Consider the following 19,866-nt stretch of genomic DNA (forward strand, 5'->3'; position numbering starts at 1 on the left):
TGATGTCTGAGAATGCTCTCAAGAAACATGAGTGGTAGTGCCACAAGTGCCAAAATCTGTTAAGGCATTTTCAATAAAGAGGCTTAATGTTACACAAAGAATTTTCCAAAGGCTGAAGAGAGGTTCTGGAAAGTCAGAAAATTTAAACATGGCACACTGAGGCAAAGGTGTCAAGGCCTCTCCTAAAACACTAATCTGACTGACTGATAAAATGGCTGGTAAAAAACAAAACAAAACAAAGAAACAAGTTCTGAAAAAGCCCAGAAAGCAAAAGTGCAAAATGACCAATATTTCTGAGGTGAAGATTGGTGAAAGTGGTGGTAAAATGAAAACAAACAAACAAACAAACAATATTTAGACGAGGCATTCTGGAGATGATACAGCTTTACTGTTCAAAATGTAAAGCAACATTTCTATCATGAACCATAATTAATAGACTCCATATGTGACTCTGCCTCCTCCTTTGAGTTCTGACAATCATTTTCAAAAATAAGAGTTTGGTTTAAAAAAAGATGAGCAACAATTTGTATTACAGATGGTCTTATAAATACACATACAAACATCTGTCACCCTAACTTACAGGGGTGATGTATAAGTGTTTAAGTAAGTATATACAAAAGTATAAGTATGTACATTTGTGTGGTCGTTTTTCCATCAGTGCTCCAGTTCATCAGGCTGCAGATAGCTGGAACAGTCTGAGATCTTCTTCACCTGTTTTGCACTGAGACTCTCGGAGCACATGGGACACACACTCTCCGTCTCCAGCAGCCTGTACACACACACACACACACACACACACACACACACACACACACACACACATACATACAGAAAAACACATACACATAACCCAAAATTTAATTTAAGGCACAGATAAAAACAATTAACGGGTACATTCTGATGTGCTGGGTACATTAAAAGGTACTCAGCACATCATGAGCACATATTACACACACTGATGTAAACAATGTGGCAAAATACTAAGAAAAGGCTTTGCAAATGTCTTTTGAGATAGGAAATGCATTGAAAGTGTTTATTAGGCTGCAAGAAAGCACAAAATGTGTTTTGATGGGAATTTTTGAACGTAAACATAACCAAGTGTGTTTACAAGGAAAACTACACCGTGAACCTTTTAAAAAGTGAAAAAGTATACTCCATTCTTCATACTCCACTCCATACTTCACTGTTTTTATTCAGTCTAGATTTGTGAACATGATCAAGAAACAGAAGACTTGAGGTGATTTTGATGGCTCTTTAGACCATTGAAAATGAATGGCAGAGAGGAGTGACTGATTTAATAAGATGGACACATTTCCTAGTTCGTAACTAACCATTTGCCCTTCTGTCAGAGCTCATTTGGATGTATAAAACAGTTCATTCATGTCAGTGTCCAATTCAGTCAGCAATAAGAATGTGACTTGAAAACAGAAGAATGGAAAAAAAATGATGGGCAGAGAAGTAGGGCAACAGAAGTCTTTGGTGAAATAAAATGAATTGTGTGTCTTTTTAAGAAAAATGTAAAAAAAAATCGCATCCATGTCCATGCAGCATCTTCAGCAACATCAATAAGAACTTGGGATTAGAGTTCTCATATTCTGCCCGAACCCGACCCGACCCGACCCGACCCGTTACGTGAATCGGGCGGGTCGGGCTTCGGGTTCTGTGGGGGATTTTTTTTTTTTTTTTTTTTTTTAAATAAAAAAATAGAATTATGTGTTCTGTTATTGATTATGACGTTTCATTTTTATGTGACTGGTGGAGAGAGTGAGAGACTGGATTGGATTTGGAGGCTAAACTTTCAGTGACAGACAGACAACCAGCTGTGCGAGCGCAGCGCAAACAAGTGAGAGAGAGTTGCAGCAGTATCCCGCTGTGCTGGCAGACTCGGCAGCAGGGGCGGTTTTTGCTATGGGCAGTGCAACTGGGGGCGCATGGGAAAAAAAAAAATCTCCAGTTTTCTAGACTAACGTATTGACCCGCACATGCCGCGGCACCATCAGTTGGCATCAGGCGGGCCGGCCGCGGCACCGTCCGATACCGCGCCCACCCGTCAGGTCTGCCGGATCTGACAGGTGAGCTGCCTGGTGCTGGCCGGTGCCGCGGCCGGCCCGCCTGATACCAACCGATGGTGCCCCGGTGCCGCGGCCGACCGGCTCTGCTAAATAATGGCGAATTTGGCGATTTTTTTTTTTTTTTTTTCGGGCTTTATCGGGCTGTCGGGCCTAAAGTTCGGCTAATTAGTCGGGTCGGGTCGGGCCTCGGGCTGGCCCAGTCGTGTCCGGGTCGGGTCGGGTCTTAATTTTCAGGCCCGATGAGAACTCTACTTGGGATCTCTGATTTCACACTTGGATGAAAAGTGTTATTTGTAGCCTATTCCAAAATATATTTTCAACGCAGTGTCTGTGATTATAGGAAAATGAGAAGTTGGGTATTGGTCTATGACTATAGTTCCTGTATGCAGTTGCATGCATGTGTATCACTTACAGAACGAACTGCGAGTAGAGAGCAGGGAATTCACAGTGTGGACACACAGACCAGTCCTCCTTCAGCATGTGTCGACCCTGGGAAAATGAAAAAGGGAGTTATTGGTCTTAAGAGAGCAAGAACAAACGTCAGATTGGTGATAAAATGCAAGTCTAAGGAACATTTTGGTTAATGTTCAGGTACATGTCAGTGAACACGTGTGTGTGTGTGCTGTGTTTACCGTGGCGATGCAGTAGGGCAGGTTGTTCTTGCAGGAGATGCACAGCAGTTCGTTCTGTGGCAGCTGGAAGCCACAGAAGGGACACGGAGTTGTCTCCTCCTCCAGCTCTGACGTATCGGGCCGACTGTGGAAGGAGAGGAAAGTGAGAGTAAGTGAGGGCAACAGAGAGATGTAAGAAAGATGAAGGGAGAGACAGATGGAGAGGCAAAGTGAGAGAAGTGTGTGTGATGAAAAGGAGAGAGGAGCCTGTGAGTGAAGAGGTGGTAGAGGAGTGTACACAGGAGTGTATTTGTCACTCACCGAACCATGGCCTCGATCTTCTTCCTGTACTTGGGGTTGATGTTGTTACGGTACTCTGGTCTCATCAACATGGCAGCAAAGCTGAAGGCCGAGTTCTTAAGCCCGGCTCGGTTACACTCGATCACCGCTGACGTCAGAATGGGCACAATGTCTACACAAACACACACAAGCAAATTGTTATACACACATGAATTTAATGTGGTTAATTATTTTTTTAGTCAATGATCTTTGAGCAGAATTTAGATTTGATTTTTTCCCCTCATGCATTTGTTAGGTGTTGAGAAGTGAAGCTGCAGGCGGTTACTGTGTGGAAACTCACGGGCAGGAAACTTGCTGATGTTGTTGCTCACACGGATGAGCATGCGTGCGCCCTTCAGGTGATCTCCTCGCTTTACATGGATCTACAGAAAAACGTCATTTACAGACAAGAAAACTACATTCATGTGATCCTGAAATGGAGATGATTAGATCTTTTAACAGTGGAACAGAAATTACAATTGCTGTGATAATACACAGTAACACAAAAGGGAAAGGGATGAGGGAAATAAATGCTTTTTTTCTTTTTTTTTTTTTTAAAATGGAACTGCAGAATAAATGTACACTAAGAATTTATTCTCACACTGCAAAAACGCAAAATCTTACCAGGATTATTTGTCTTATTTCAAGTCAAAAATGTCTTATTTCTAGTCAAAATATCTCATTACACTTAAAATAAGACATGATCACATCAGAAGTAACTTGTTTTTAGACAATTGTCTCTTGTTTCAAGTGAAAATTCGCTTGAAACAAGTGAAAATTTGCTTGTTTCATTGGCAAAATTTGCCAGTGGAAAAAGTGAAAATTCACTTGAAATAAGTGAAAATTAGCCAGAAACAAGAAACAAATTTTGCCAATGAAACAAGCAAATTTTCACTTGTTTCAAGCAAATTTTCACTTGAAACAAGAGACAATTGTCTAAAAACAAGTTACTTCTGAGGTGATCATGTCTTATTTTAAGTGTAATGAGATATTTTGACTAGGAATAAGACATTTTTGACTTGAAATAAGACAAATCTTGGTAAGATTTTGAGTTTTTGCAGTGCAGAAAAGCAATGTGATAGTTCAAAGACGCTCTCCAACAATGTTGATAATTTGCCACAGTGCACAGCCACCTGTTGGTTGCAATGCCAGCTCTTGTGGTAACCAGGTAGTTTCTTGCTTTCTCTTATTTGAATTCTTACAGTATGCATGTCAGTGATTGTGTAAAAAAAAAAATGTGTTGGCAATCATAGCGCCCTCATAGCAACCCCATCACACCAGGTTTTTTCAGAAATTTACACATGCATTTTACAAGCATGGCATTAAGGCTGTAAAAGGTGTTTTCAAAGACTGTACCTGGAGAAATCACCATCATGATTACAGGAAATAACATCCTCTCAAGCATTATTTGTGTGTGTGTGTGTATGAGACAGCATACAGTAGGTTATTAGCATTAGCTGCTTTGGCGGTAAGGACCTTGACCAGTAAGTAGGAGTGCAGGATCATCAGATTGGTGGCCATCTCAGCGGGGATCTTGATCTTCTGGGCCTGCAGCTCTGTGTACATGCTGAACAGCACATCGTGGGCGTTACGGTAGCTGCCTGTAAGAGGAACATGCATCATGGACAACAAGAAGAGAACCATGCCGCTAAGGATTTGTGCCAATCGCTTGATGGGGTGCCCTACCTGCACACTGCTCCTCCCTGGCGATGATGATGGCGGTGTGAGCAGCCTCCCTGTACTGCTGCAGTGCCATATAGAGACGGAACAGATACTTGGCGTCCTGGGAGGGGCGGGAACACAAGTCAGCCAGTCATCAGCATTTTAGAGAACAGTTGCCTTTCATGGTTTTGGCATCTCTCTCTCACTCTCTCTCTCTTGTCTAGTAAACACTTTCTTATGCTAGTTTCACACTAAGCACAGCCCTACAGTCACACCGATGCACTAAGGCAGTGCTGAACACATTCTAGTTAAGGGCTCGATCTCTAAGATGCCAAAGTGTTAGTGAATACTATGCCCATCCAGATACGAGGATGTACATAAGCTATGACACACACACACACACTTACACACACGTTAGTTTCCATACTGACTCTAGTAGCGCACCTGCCTGTCATATAGACAAACTCTGCCAAAACAAACAGTTTACAGCTGGCATTAGATCTCTGACCACAGATCTGTTGGCAGAGTACCCAAACCCAATTCCTTTATAAATGCAGAAAATAAGCATACAGCATTTGACAGGGATGAGAGATACACACGTCTAGCATCACACATCCCTGAAAACAACCCAGTCTTCCAATTTTAAATTCCAAAGCGGATTTAGATTCAAGCTTTTGCTTCTATCAGTATTCCTCAGAACCTCCGAGGATAAAGAATGGAACAATAGAGCAACACGATTTCCTGTTGTTGTGACTGTTGACCAAACGAAGGCAGCATCTGTGTGCACACATTCACATAAAAATGCACACAAGCACACTTGCACGCTACTCACTGAGAGACACTACACAAGCACCGGACAAGGAGAAAGAGAGATAGAAAGAGGGAGAATGAATAGGATAAAAAAACTAATCATGTAAAAATGTTCTTCAGTACTGCATGAAGTCATTGGAAATTTAACAGAAATATGCAGCTTTCACACTTAAAGAAGATGAGAGTGGTTCAAGCTTCCACTGTATTGGATACCTTGGGCATGCCGTCGCTCTCCCCCAGCAAGTAATCTATCAGCTGGCTGATTAGAGACATGTCCTTGGCCTGCCCCACCTGGTCCACACACACACACACACACACACAAAAGAATGCCCAAATATATGTAGACACAACTGGGATACTCATAACATTAAATAAGGAACTTGCCCACCCTGGTTACATACAAGTTTAAAAAAAACAAATACATCATACATGTACATTTTAAATGCTACGCCTTCAAAATATTCATAACTTGCTAGTTTGACACACGAAACCCTCTCACCGTCTCAATAGCCATCTCGACAGCCAGGCTGTCATCAGTGTTGGGACACTTCAGGAAGTGTTTCAGGGCCTGAGACAAAGAGAAGAAACTGACTGACTGGCTCGACATTGCCAGAATTTACCAGTGGAATAAATCTATCACTTTCTCAATGTACAAACAAACTCACGACTGAATTAATAAATGAATGAATTAGAGGCTGAGAGCTCATACTCTGCTGTACTGGCCGCACTTCTGGAAGAACTTGCCAGCCTGCAGGTGTTTCTTCTCCGCTTCAAAGTACAGAGCAATGCTCTGATAGTCCTCCTGCGTCGCCTCTGAGCCTACACACACACACACACACAAACATTCTTGCAATTAACATTCCTTACAGCTGTATACTACACCCAATATTCTCTACACACACACAGAGACTGACCGATGATGTCTGCGTAGACCTCCATCTGTCCATGCTGCTGTGCCAGCTGGAAGGCTTCATCGTTGCACTGAGATAAAACCAGGAACTGGATGGCTGAGCCGTAGTCATTCAGCCGCAGGAAGAACCTGGGACACACACATACACACACACACACACACACACACACACACACACACACACACACACACACACACATATAGACATATATTAATGTCAGTTACAAAAATGGACAAAGTAAACTGGCCAAACAGGATCATGTTTTACAGATTCAGTGTTTTATTTGTTTGGCAATCTGATGAGATTGATATTAAAAACATGATATTGATAGTTGTGTGCTCACACGTGTGTGTTTGTGTGTGTCCAAAAGAATTTCCTTACTCAACCCTAATGGATCTCTGGCTTTATAACATCCAGTGGTTGGCCTGTGCTTTCATGGCTGACACAATAGAAAACAATACTATGGTGTCGGGCCTATTTATCGCATACCAGGGATCATGGATCAGTTTGAATACATCAAAATACTTGAAGAGGTCATGTTGCCTTAAGCTGAAGAGGAAATGCCCTTTAAATGGGTGTTTCAACAAGACAATGACCCCAAACACACCAATAAGCGAGCAGCATCTTGGTTCCAGACCAACAGGATTGACCTTATGGAGTGACCAGCCCAATCCCCGGACCTTAATCCAATACAAAACTTGTGCGGTGACATCAAAAATGCTGTTTCTGAGGCAAAACCAAGAAATGCAGAGGAATTGTGGAATGTAGTGCAATCGTCCTGGGCTGGAATACCTGTTCACAGGTGCAAGAAGCTGGCTGACTCCATGCAATACAGATGTGAAGCATTTCTCAGAAACCATGGTTATACAACTAAATATTAGTTCAGTGATTCACAGGAAAGCTAAATCTTCAAGCATTTTTCAGTTTATACAGTAAATGTTTGAGTTTGTAAAGAAAAATGCAGACACTGGTATTTTTTGAACAGCCTAATATTCCTTTTTCTTCACTTTCTGTAGAGTAATAACATATTTGATAAATTTTTCTTCATGTTTTGATTTGGAATAGAATGTGCAGTGTTCCCAATGCATTTGTGTGTATGGAAATAAAAGCTATTATAAGGATTATGGACTTTACTCACTTTTTTAAACACACTGCTATTATTTTGAACACAACTGTATATGTAATGTTTATGGTGGGCCAGCACTACCAGTACAATCACCCATCATGGTGCCGATAAAACCCAACAGAAGAGTAATGTTTTATTTGGGGAATAAGGGAGCACAGGGGGATTATATGAAATCCTGTGAAATGGAGCTAGACTAAAGTCAGTTGGTGAGGGAGTTAAGTTTAAATACTCAGCAGTATAGTCATGTAAATCTGTGCCAGTGTGCACGTCTGCTCTTGTCTGTCCTACCTTGCGACCATCTTTGCTCCATCGACACTCTGTGTCTCCCTGACAATGCGGACGGCGTCTTCAGGGTTGTTCAGGTGGTCCAGCAGCACACGAATCACGTTGTCCCAGTCCTTCGCGCTCTCATAAGCTTGTGCTGCTTCCTTGTACCTGGTGGTGCACATACAAATACAAAAATATTACATCGGCCTCTTTCTCAACAATATACTTTCACTGTCTTGATGGGAGATGGTCAGACATGCAAGGAAACAGACAGGAACCTACTTGCCATCCATCTCCTTGGCCTTGGCGTACTGCAGGTGGATCTTAGGGGAGGAGACATGTGGGAGCAGCTCTCCTACCTTGGCCCTGAGCAATAAGTTACAAAAAGTCAGAGGGTGGAGGGGAACTGGAAAGTCTGTGTGCTGGTGCGTGTTGGTGTTTGTCTCACCAGTTCTTGCAGCGGATGTAGACCGATGCAGCTTTGTCATAATAATGGCCTTTCTCATAAAGCTGAGCTGCCTCAGAGTATTGCTGTATAAAAGAAGAGGAAAACATAAAAGCAGTCAAAATATGGTTTAATCTCAAATACTCAAAAGAATTTGCTGATGCCGTGCTTCCTCAGATGCTCACAGAGACGCTCATGATACATACAAACACTCTCTAGTCTGTATACAGACTCTAATCACCCACACTACAAAACATACAATTAACACATCCAACTACTGCAACAAATAATAAATAAGGGAGGAGGGGGCAGATAAAGCTGACTCTGTACTTTCATGCTCTCCAGTATGGCTCCACATTCCTTCTTGAGGACTCTGCTGGGGTGCTGGATGGCCTGGCTGGCTCCTCTCCTGATGTCGCCCATGCGGATGGACATCCTGGCCAAGCCTGCCTGGCATGCCTCATCATGCTCTGAGAACTACACAGCAAGGAATGTGAGGAGGAGGAGGAGGTGGACATGAGCACAGGAGTGAAAGCAGCCATGGCAACCAAACTTACAAAAGTATACAAGTACAATTACAAATATAGTCACTAAGTGGCAGCTGTGGTTCCAGCAAACCTTGTAAATGGAAAAAAACTCAATACATTTTGACACTGTGAGCAGGTAAATCACACGTACAGGGCACAGAACAGGGCTGGAGAGAACGTCAACTGACGTCAAATGATTTCAGTGGATTTAAACGGTTAATATAACAAAAGAACGGTGACTTTGGGGTTCAACTGCAAGGAGCAAGCAGAAAAAAAAACAAAAGCAGAAGATAAAAATGTAACTGGCATTTGTGACATTTGGTTCAGTGCAGGTATGAATTTTACATAGTTAAATATAGATGTTACAAGTAGCTTAAGTCTAACAGAAGACAATCTGAATACAGAATGAACAGATAATTTCTCGTGATAACTAATTTCATTCCAAAAAGGTTACTGTCAGCAAACTGAATGCATTTAGCTTATGCATAAATACTCATGGACAAGCTGGTCGTGACAGTGTGACCTATCATGTGGGAACTGTGGCCTTTTAATTAAAAGTGTGCTATAAATAATTTTTAAATTATTCACAAAGGTCTGGATTTGATTTGACACTTCCACTTTGAGAAAAAGACACTTACAGAGATTTTTATTTCTTAAAAGTAGCAATAGCATCAAAAGGGATGTTAACAACATTTTTCTTACAGTAAGTACAATGATCACAGTCTGAAAAATTGTAAATATACACATATGGAAACTGTTAAGCAGATCAAGATGTTTGGGATGATGTGTGATTTTTTTTTAAAGCAACTGAAATTGAAAAGAAAAAAAACCCTGTGGGATAGTAAACATGGTCACTAGACACTGCACGGGCAACGATGACACCCAAACAGGTCACAAGCACAATAAAACATGAACGTGTTTTACTAAAGTGAAAGATCGCTGTGGATGTAGTTTTTAACTTGTGAGGACAGTGCTGCCAGAAGATGAAATCAGATATTATACTTACCTTGCTGTTGTGGGTCATGCCTTTCTCATAGTGTGACAGGGCATTCACGTAGTCTCCTCTACAAAGAGAAAGACAGAGCTGGTAGATATAGATCACGTCAGCTAAATGCTGTGTATGTGTGTGTGTGTGTGTGTGTGTGTGTGTTTCTACATACTTACATAAACTCAAGATGGACAGCATATTCTTTGGATATGAAGGGAATCTGGTCTTCTGCAAGTCTCTTGGCCAGCATCAAAGCGCTGTCCCAATGCAACAGGTCTCTCCTCATCTAACACACACACACACACACAAACACACAACCACACGAACACACTGACAGCTGAAGTCATTTGTTTAATCCAAGCTGTTGCATATGTTCTAGAAATAACACACAAATATTGCTGTTTACTGTTTACTGCCTGTGTGTGTGTGTGTGTGTGTGTGCGCGCGCGCACGTGTGTGTGTGTGTGTGTGTGAGAGAGAGAGAGCGACATACCTCCAGGGCAGCGATGGGACAGTTTGAGGACAGATAGAGGTCCTGAGCTAGGTCGTACTCATTCAGGAACATGGCCAAATGGCCTGCCAACAAATTCCTGTCCTCTATACCCTGGATAGAAAGAAAGAAAGAGAGACAGAAAGAAAGAAAGAGAGACAGAAAGAAAGAAAGAAAGAAAGAAAGAAAGAAAGAAAGAGAGAGAGAGAGAGAGAGAGAGAGAGAGAGAGAGAGCACAAAAGAGGGAGAGAGAAACAGTGTGCCTGTTATCAAGAGTGTGATAATATGAACTGAGGTGTGTGCTGCTTGCATGTGTGTGCTGTCCTCTACCTGAAGGCCCTGCAGTGACATCACCATGCCTACGTTGCCACTCATGCGGTACACTTGGATAGCCAGCTCCACCTTCATGTGGACCAGACAGGCTTTGCCCATCTCTGCCCAGAAAGCCTCATTTGCTGCAGACTTGCATAGATTCCAGGCTTCAGGGAACCTGGCCAGGACACAAAGACAGTTTTACCAAGGCGTGTATCTCAGCCACTGCACTGGAGCACAACTGTGCCCTCATGTGTAATCAACAAGTATGTTTTCCACTGATTGTGCTTTTATTCCTTATAGGAGCCCTACTTGACAATCCTTCCTGTTGCTGAAGACTAAATTGTGCCACTAATTAAAAGGGCACACAAATTTGACTCTAGAGGACGTGGCCTGTGTGGACATTAGGTTTAGCCAAATACATTTCCTGGGAATATCACTGGGAATTGCTACATCTATAGCCAATGCAGTTTTCTATTCAAAGAACACAACAAAATAAAACAAATACAAATACTATTTTGGGACAACTCAAATCATAATACTAACACCGACATAAGAACAATTTTTAAACTGCGAGATCAACTGAACGTGATCCTTGATTGGACTTAGGAGTGAACATGATGCCGGTTTCAGAGCCAAATCCATCCCTTGATGACACATGAGTAAAACCACTGATACATTTATATCATCCCTTCTTCATCAGAAACGCAGTGTGGCTGCAGCATGGCTGACCTGGAGAGCAGGAGCGCCTGGGAGAGCTTCTTGCTGAGCTCCTGTGGTGATTCCGTCTGTGTGGCGGAGGAGTGGCTGAGGAAGGAGTGTGTGCTCAGCACCACTTCACTGGTCTTGCCACTTGGCGTTTGACACGTCAGCTCCCCGTTGTGCAATAACAGAGGCTTCTGGGAGTAAAGCAGTGAAGTGGTACCCACTAAAACCACCCGGGTACCTGCGCGAGAGATGAGAAAAATAAAAACACACTCCTCTATCCCTGTCTTTGCATCAAACTTTTACATGATGGGACTGATAACAGGAATATTTTAAGGGCACCAAGGAGCTGAGCCTTGGTTGTCTGTAATTTCATAATCAGAAAACAGAGAAAGAAGGGGATAGAGGAAGAAAGAGGGAGACAGCGAAAGTGACAGTAAACAAAGAGTTAAAGAAAGAAACAGGAAGGGAGAGCAAGAGATAAAGAGCATGACACCAAACTAGAAATGACAGAGAAGTACACACAATTCAATCTTTACACTGAATTCATTGTGCACGTGTGTGTGTGTGTGTGTGTGTGTGTGTGTTTGATCATCTCTGTACCATATATGGTGGTTTTATGCAGGGCGTAGGTATAGATCTTGTCATCATCATAAGCAACAAACACTCCTCTGTCAGAGGCCCAGTTCTCCCAAAGCACTCCTGTGACATTGGGAGAGAAGTTTGGAAGCTCATAGCAGGAGTCTGTCACCTGGATGAGCAGACGCACACACACACACACACACACACACACACACGCACGAAAGCAATTACAAGGTTTGAATTAATACAATTTCCTCCAGAAAGCCAGGTTTTCATGGATTTATTTAATAGAGAAACTAGTTTACTCAAAGACGGATGTGACTCAATAAAATCCAGCCTGCAGGCCTGTGCAGGTTTAATCTTCGCATAAATAAATAAATAAATAAAGATTGAGAAGAAGTCTAGATGTGTTTATGCCTGCGGTGGTGGATCATGTCCTTGTTCTACTAAACAGAAAAGGGGCCGAAGCCTTGACATAAAATTTGCAATGGCTAGAGTATTGTCTTATAGAGCAGATAATTGGTTTGCATGTTAAAATATCTTGTGTTAAAGAAAGACATCTGTACTAATTTGCTTAAATAAGGTATAATTCCAATTTACACTGAGAGTGTAGAGAAGATGGCATGATGGGTGCACTCAGACACGAGGACAATCAATTATGAACTTCCTTAGAGTCTGTTATTCAGTACAGTTGCTTTTTAGCTTGTCATCTTGCCGTGAAGGGAAATGTTTTATAAGCCTTTTGTTGTTGTTTTTTAATCTCACCTCCACAAATTATTGATTGTATCTCTTCCTGCTATGGCTATTCATCACTGTGTGTGTGTGTGTGTGTGTGTGTGTGTGTGTTTTCAATTCCTTTTTTTGATCAAAATGCAAATAAACCTGACCTTGAACTACTAAGTATGCATGTGCATGTAGATTTGGCATGCATGGATCTATCAAGTAATGGTGTGTACTGACATTCCCAGGGGAGTGCAGGAAGCCGCCGCTCTTGTCATCAATGATGACCAGCTGTGTGCCGTTGGGGTCGGGGAACACCTTCCTCACACCCACTGAGTGGCTGTAGCTGCTCACTGTCTGCCAGTCCTCCAGCAACACACACACCACGCTGCCCAGCTGAGACAGTGAAAAAGAGAAAATAAAACTTATGTTAGCAATCAACACGACGGAAACACATTCAGCTGAGTGATAGGAGGAATCAAAGACATAAAGGAAAGAGGCTGGGATAAAGTGAGACAGGAGGAAAAATAATGAAGCAATAACAGATGGGAGGACAAAAACAGACTGGCAGAGGAACGCTGAACTGGGCGTAGACAGAAAGAGAGAGGAGTAAGGAGCAGGAAGAAAAGACAACGTAGAAGATGGACTAGAACCAGAAGTAAGAGTTGCATCTGTTTAGGACTGGATAACCACAAAGACTTTGAGCAAGGTTAATGCCTCACAGTTGAAATATTCAAAGCTTCACTGAGAACTACTGTGTTAATCTATAGGAAAGGCTGTAAAATATGGGGCAGTGTTCCCCTTTTAAGAACAAATACAAACATAGCTGGCTGGTTGTGGTGAGATGTGACCAGCCTTACATCAGTGCCATAGTACAGGAAGTCATTGGTGAGCGCGTGGCAAAGGATCCGATCTTTTCTGTCATCGCCTATAAACAGCCTCATCTGCTTCTTCTCCTCCTGGTCCTCGCCTTCAATCTGAAACACACATACAGGCATACATTCACACTTGGGGAAAACAAAAAAAATGTCAACTGTGCACACATCTGATCGCTGGAACACGGCCCAAACCCCACACAACATCCAGAGACTACTCACCATGTGCACCTGGACCTTTCCTTCAAACAACGCTGCTGCATAGTCCGCGTTGAGGCACATGCTGGCTATTGTGCCCAAGTACTCAACGTCCTTCAGTCTGTGAAAACCTGAATGCCACACAAAAAGGTAGTCACATTCATCCTGTCATTCATGATTATATAAAAGATACACACATGCATCATAACAGTCCACACATCGCAAATACTGTACACACCGGGGTCTCGGTCTCCGATGGTGTAGAACCAGGCTCTGTTGTTCATTCCCACAGCCACGTGGAACGGCCCCACTGCAATGAAAGTGGGCTCCACTTCCACTTCGATGGCCACAGGACTCTCCTGGGAGACACAGGAGAGAGAAGCTGAGGATCAACTTGTATGTTCAGCAGTGCTGCCATGAAACAAAAGGGGTGAGCAGCAGACTCACGCTTCACCAGACTCCATCTTCTGATGAGTTAAATGCTCTCATTTTGAAATGAATATATAAATAACTTTCCTTCTTTTCATGTCAGGACACTGTAGCTCTGATCCTTGTGCTCTTTAATATTACTCGCCGTAATGCTAACCCAGGAATGTACACTTACTGTGGTGCTGCAATTACTTTAAGTCTTTCTGGATGAGAATGTCAGCTAAATGCTTAAAAGTTAATCTAAAAGTCATACTACCCAAGATAATTTCACTGAACTGGTTTAAGCAGACATTTTAATGTGATTCTGCATCAGAGGTCTTTCCCTCAGTTCAGAGAATCAAATGCTGTTCAAAGTTCCACCGCACAGGCTTAAAACAAAAAGGGACCATTTGGCATTTGTATAATATTTTATAAAGTATACCCAAATGTTTTAGTATTGTTTTTTTTTCTATTTTTTATTTCTTTTTATATTTTTATCGATGTTTGACCACTTCTTGAAATCCCTGTTTTTATTGCATTTTCTGTGATTGCGTTCTTTTAATTTTTTATTTCATTTGTCATTGCAACTATATTGTAAAGTACTGTATTTTGTGAATCACCCTCTAACTCTGGTTTTGAAAGGCGCTATAGAGTATTAAGTTTGTTATTATTATTTCCACTGGTGTATGTTGTGTGTGTGTGTGTGTGTGTGTGTGTGTTTGTCCTCACCCCCTCCACCTGGTTGGACACAGTGACCTCCAGCAGGGAGGTGAGGTAGGCCAGCCTGGTACCAAAGCTGTCACCCAGGATAGGCAGCTTGGTGAGGAAGACATGGACGGTCCCTCTCTGGGTGGACACTGCAAGCAGCTGGCCGTCATCTGTCCAGCTCAGCTGGTCCAGACCTGCATGTGATTTTATTGATTTTCATTTATTTTTTAAAATTTGCATTTCTGCTTTATTTGACAGTTACAGTTGAGAGAGACAGGAAAGTCATCACGGGATGGCATGCAACAATTGATATGTAGTACATGTTGTACCATGTGAGCCACCGGCGCCCCAGGTGGCACATAATTTGAGATGACTTTCATTTGTTTTGATTTGTGATGACTCAGCTGCATTTAAAGTGACCCTTTAATACTGTGGCTGAGCACAGGACAGTCTCACCTTTAGTCTCATCATCCAGATGAACTATGTTGCTGATATCTTTAAGCTCAGACAGCTCATGGATCTTTATGCTGCAAACACACACACACACACACACACACACACACACACACACACACGTTTAGCCTTTTTACATAGTAACAAATAAACTGTATTGTAGGACTGGACAGTGTATCGATATTAATTCAACATCATGATATGAGATTCATCATCATCTGGTATAAGTGTTAACCTGTCCTGGTTTTAATAATAATAAATTTTACTTTTACAGCACCCTTCATACATACATTCATAAATGCAGCTCAAAGTGCTTTACACCACAAAAAGGAGTTAAAAAAGAACGTCAAATTAAAAAGACAAATGAATTAATTACAATACAAGGCTGAAAAGCACTTTAAAGTAAGTCAGCAATGAAAAAGTTTTGAAACACTTCTAATCCTAAATATGAATGGTGATATTAGATATGCATAATAAAATGAAATTAAAAAAAAATAAAAGGAATAAATAAGAATAAGAGGAATAAAAAGTGCAGCTAATTATATGCTACGTTAAATAAGATATGTTTTCACAGCTGTCGTTTAACAGTGCCCCCTGATCCTGCCTCTCTAAAATCTTTTGGGATGAGGGTCCACAGTTTAGGTGCATAGCTGAGAAAAGCTGCAGCCCATTAATGCTGCATTGTGGTAAAGGTGTGAAATTTTCAGAACTCATTAGACTTTTCTGTTATTTGCCTCTAGCTACTAGGTCATCAAATCCACATTACTAATGACTGTTTATTACAAATCTTCTGCTTGTAAACATCTTATGAAAGCATTAGTAGTCATCCCTACAATACTGTCACAATATCAGTTTCAAGGTATTCACTATACAGCTGTGTCTTTGTAACAGTGAATGCATACCAGTTGTCCCCACAAGAGGCAGCCTTGTTTAAGGCCGGGGAGATGGCCACACTGTTGAGGCTGTCTTTATGGTTGTGAGCCTGGTACAGCTCCTGCCCTATCTCCCTGATATGGGTGGAAATAACCACAAAGTAGCCATGGGAGAAGCCAATCAGGATATACCCGTCTCCATACCTGGAGGTGAGGCAGAGAGAGAGAGAGAGAATGACACTCAGTACAAACATCTCGCTGTGATTCAAGCCGATCTTTTGAGTGTGTTGTCGGTGTGTGTGCTACCAGCAGTAGGAGACGATGTTTCCGTAGCGAGACTGGAAGGCCAGCTCTATGGGGTTTTCAGGATCGCTGAGGTTGAAAAGGAACAGTATCGTCTTCCCCACAGATACGCTCACCTGACGGGTTGAAAGCCAAAGGCAGGTTATAACGTCTTACTTTAGTGTTACTTCAGTTTGTTAACCTCACAGGTGTTCACGAGCAGGCTACCTCCTTCAGGGTTTCTGGACTATTTGTCAATTTAATTCCCAAACCTTTCTATGAATTTTCCATAACCACATACCAAATTTCCTGTATGTCTGTGGAGTAATCAGTAAAGCAATGTTTACAACTAATGGGTGGACTCTCAAGCCAAATAAAATCTCTGACTGGCTGGTTTCCTAGAGCCATGTGAGAGCTGATGTCCAGAAAATAAAAATACATTGTTGTTCTATACCTCTCTTTGCATCTTCATCTCTCTTGTTCCCTGACCCTCTTCATCACCATCATCTCTCTCTCTCACATAATATAAAAATAATCTGCATACAAGAGGATATCAGAAAGTTTAAAAAGTAAAGATTTAAACTTGAAGTTATGTTTGGCAACAATGCTAAAACTTTCCTCTGAATAATTAAACATGGCTTAATTACGAATAGACATGGCTTGTAGAAAATGATGCTCTGTGAAGTGCATCAACCTCCCTGATGTGAATTTGCCTCAAGGACACAAAGACACAAACAGCAGGGCGTTATAAATCAAACAGTGGGGGAGCTGGGTTTAATCGCTAATGTGTAGCTCTAGGGATGAATGTGTTCTTCTTGTTTCTTCACTTCCAGGCACACACACACACACACACACACACACATACACTTACAGTGCTTTCTCCTGGAGAAGACCTCTCATCTGTCTTCATCACAGAGAAGTAAACGTCAGCGGGCTCACCGCGCAGTGTTGTCTGGAAAACAGACAGTTACCAAAATGGAAAGAAAGGCATGCCAAGTCCTCTTTTTTTCTTAATTTATCCTCTGTTTGCTCTGATATGCTGCGGTCTTTTCACCTCATCTATTAATTATTTACCAAACCTTTCTCTGTCACATATAATCACTCTCGGATTACTTGCAGCATTTACTACCGGCTGCTTGTAATGTTGGAGATCTACATACTGAATATGATTTGACTGCTGCACTCATTTTAAGTCTATCTGGATGAGAACCTGAATTTTGTGGCAAAAAGTTAATGTTTGCATTGTTTCTTGGTACATATAAATTTTCACTCTACTGAGACCAGGCCTAATTACAACAGCATTCAATGAAAAGCATGTGTGAGCTCGCATTAAAGCCTGTGTGTTTATACCTGTCGGATGGTGTCCCCCTCATGGTTGCTAATGGTCAAAGTGCGATCGTCGCTGCCGAGAGCCAGCAGATTCTGACTGCTCCAACACCCACATGTGATCCTCTTTGTGTGCTTACCTAGTGTGTGTGGTAAGGGAGGAGAGAGAATCAACAGAAGAGACTGGACATATATATATGTATATATATATATATATATATATATATATATACATACACATATATAATTTTTTTTTCCACAATAAAGTAGCCATACAGCATGTGTGTGTGTGCGTGTGTGTGTTTGCACTACCTAGCACAGGTATCTTGCGCGAGGTCTGCTGGTTGTAGATCAACAGGTTTCCTTTAGCAGTCCCAACTGCCAACAGTGGGCCAGCCTTTGCCCACAAGATGAATGTCATCTGATCTCTATTGAAACCAACATCAACAGGGAAAAAAACATTATTGTCTAGTTAAGAATTAGGGTGAACATCAATCGCTATTATATTCTATAACAAAACTGGTAGTGGTGCTATTGAACATCACAGATTGGAATTAGGAAATATATTGGCATCAAATGTATGGCCAACACCAGGCCAGAAGGAGTATCTATATCAGAGAATTTTCCAAGTGTTAACATCTCCCTGTTTGGGATATAACAATGTACTGGCACGCCCGTCCCACCTCATGCCGCTGTCTATCTGGGTAGTCTTGTTGACACTGGCATCCCACAGATAAATGAAGCTGGACTTCTCGGCTATCACCGCTAGAATGTCCCCATTCTTATCCCAGTCCATGGCCACACAGCGTCTGCAGACAGCAAAGACAGGAAGAGACAGAGGAGTGAGGCCTAAAAGACTAAAAGAGGTAACCTGCACAAAATCCTTTGCTTGTGAAATCTGACTTAAAATAGTCCATAGCAGTAACAGTCCAGACATGCTGCCACACTTACCCTGGAAGGCTGAGATCATTCCACTTCTGCCCATGGCGATCAAACACTTTCACTGACTTATCATTTCTGCATGACAAGAAATGCATGGCATGTTTTAACTCACTTGCAGAAAAGCTGAACTTTGCTGTGGAAGGAGGAAGAGCTCGATGGTAATATTGCAATATACTCACCCTGCAACAGCAAGATAATTTCCCTGGGTTTTCTGCCATTTGTAGTGCAGGCTGGAGCCCGCCCAGGCTTTGTCGGTGAGGGTGAAAATACGCTGTGACCAGAGAGGAGAAACGGGATTTATCGTTAGCCGTAACGAGGCTTTTTTGCGCAACATAATTTTCCATCACACGAAAACAAGACGTAAAATATACGAAAAAAAAGCAGAAAGCTGTTCAGTCACACAGTTCAGTAACTGGTGTTTTCACATTGTTATAAAAACTTTGTTCGCGGTTATACTATCAAAATAAATCAGCTTTTTGGACCAGTTGATATGTCGCCACAGACTGACAAAACGGTGTCCGATAATGGACCTCGTGCCCTGATAGCGCTCATTTTGCTGTAATTCTATAATTCTACAATGCTCGATTAGTTGACTGTGTGCCACCATGTGTGACTGAGAATGTAATCTGTTGTACAGCTTTAACGAGTTGCAGCCAATTAACGACATAACTAACTTATCGTCGATAGCTAGCTAAGGTTGGCTAACGCTAACGCGAAGCAGACGATAGCTCAGATTGCAGTAACTAGTTACATTTGGCTTTTAAAACACATTCACACGGCCAAAGTCATACACCAGAGGCATTACATGTTACTGCAGTCCTCACTTTGGTACTCACCTTCATTTTTTAAATCACATTTATCGCTGGTCGCCTGTCTTTACTCGAAGCACTTTAGCTGCTTGCATCCCAGAATGCCTCTAAGCGTCTGCAGAAGCCACGGCGATGTCATAGCAACAGCCAGGAGCCAATGAACTGCTCCGAAACGAGCCCGCCGCCGTCAAGCTCACACAATGACATATTAAACTTCCGTTTGTATCTTTCAAAATAAAAGCACTGAAATTTTGCAAAGGAAAGTGATGAGTAGTCTAATGGAGAACATACTATTATTGTCCTGTGGTTGTACATTAACTATTTAACCATTTAACCGTGCAATAATTAATACCTGCAGGACTTGACAGCAGTTCAACAGTGCAGTAGACCTGTGTATATGGTGTATATAGGTAAACTTTTTCACAT

General features: G+C 41.9%; 1 protein-coding gene across 1 annotated transcript; it reads right to left on the minus strand.

The window, feature by feature from the left end:
• Window positions 1-366: 366 nt before the first annotated feature.
• On the minus strand, window positions 367-19,605 carry wdr19 (WD repeat domain 19). Its single transcript, XM_030050094.1, has 36 exons — window positions 19,468-19,605; window positions 18,811-18,902; window positions 18,641-18,706; window positions 18,373-18,498; window positions 18,002-18,117; window positions 17,714-17,829; window positions 17,235-17,315; window positions 16,388-16,500; window positions 16,112-16,285; window positions 15,213-15,283; window positions 14,778-14,950; window positions 13,879-13,999; window positions 13,665-13,771; window positions 13,428-13,544; window positions 12,808-12,963; window positions 11,869-12,016; window positions 11,293-11,506; window positions 10,579-10,738; window positions 10,252-10,362; window positions 9,935-10,044; window positions 9,777-9,834; window positions 8,574-8,720; window positions 8,247-8,329; window positions 8,081-8,164; window positions 7,820-7,966; window positions 6,409-6,533; window positions 6,204-6,313; window positions 5,994-6,062; window positions 5,708-5,785; window positions 4,709-4,805; window positions 4,499-4,623; window positions 3,324-3,405; window positions 3,005-3,155; window positions 2,705-2,828; window positions 2,485-2,561; window positions 367-769 (listed from the first exon to the last, which is right to left on the minus strand). The coding sequence occupies exons 1-36, from the start codon at window positions 19,471-19,473 to the stop codon at window positions 655-657; spliced, it is 4,050 nt and encodes a 1,349-aa protein (XP_029905954.1). The 5' UTR covers window positions 19,474-19,605; the 3' UTR covers window positions 367-654.
• Window positions 19,606-19,866: the final 261 nt, after the last annotated feature.

The sequence above is a fragment of the Myripristis murdjan genome, chromosome 1 (genome assembly GCF_902150065.1).
Source record: "Myripristis murdjan chromosome 1, fMyrMur1.1, whole genome shotgun sequence".
Lineage (NCBI taxonomy): Eukaryota > Metazoa > Chordata > Actinopteri > Holocentriformes > Holocentridae > Myripristis > Myripristis murdjan.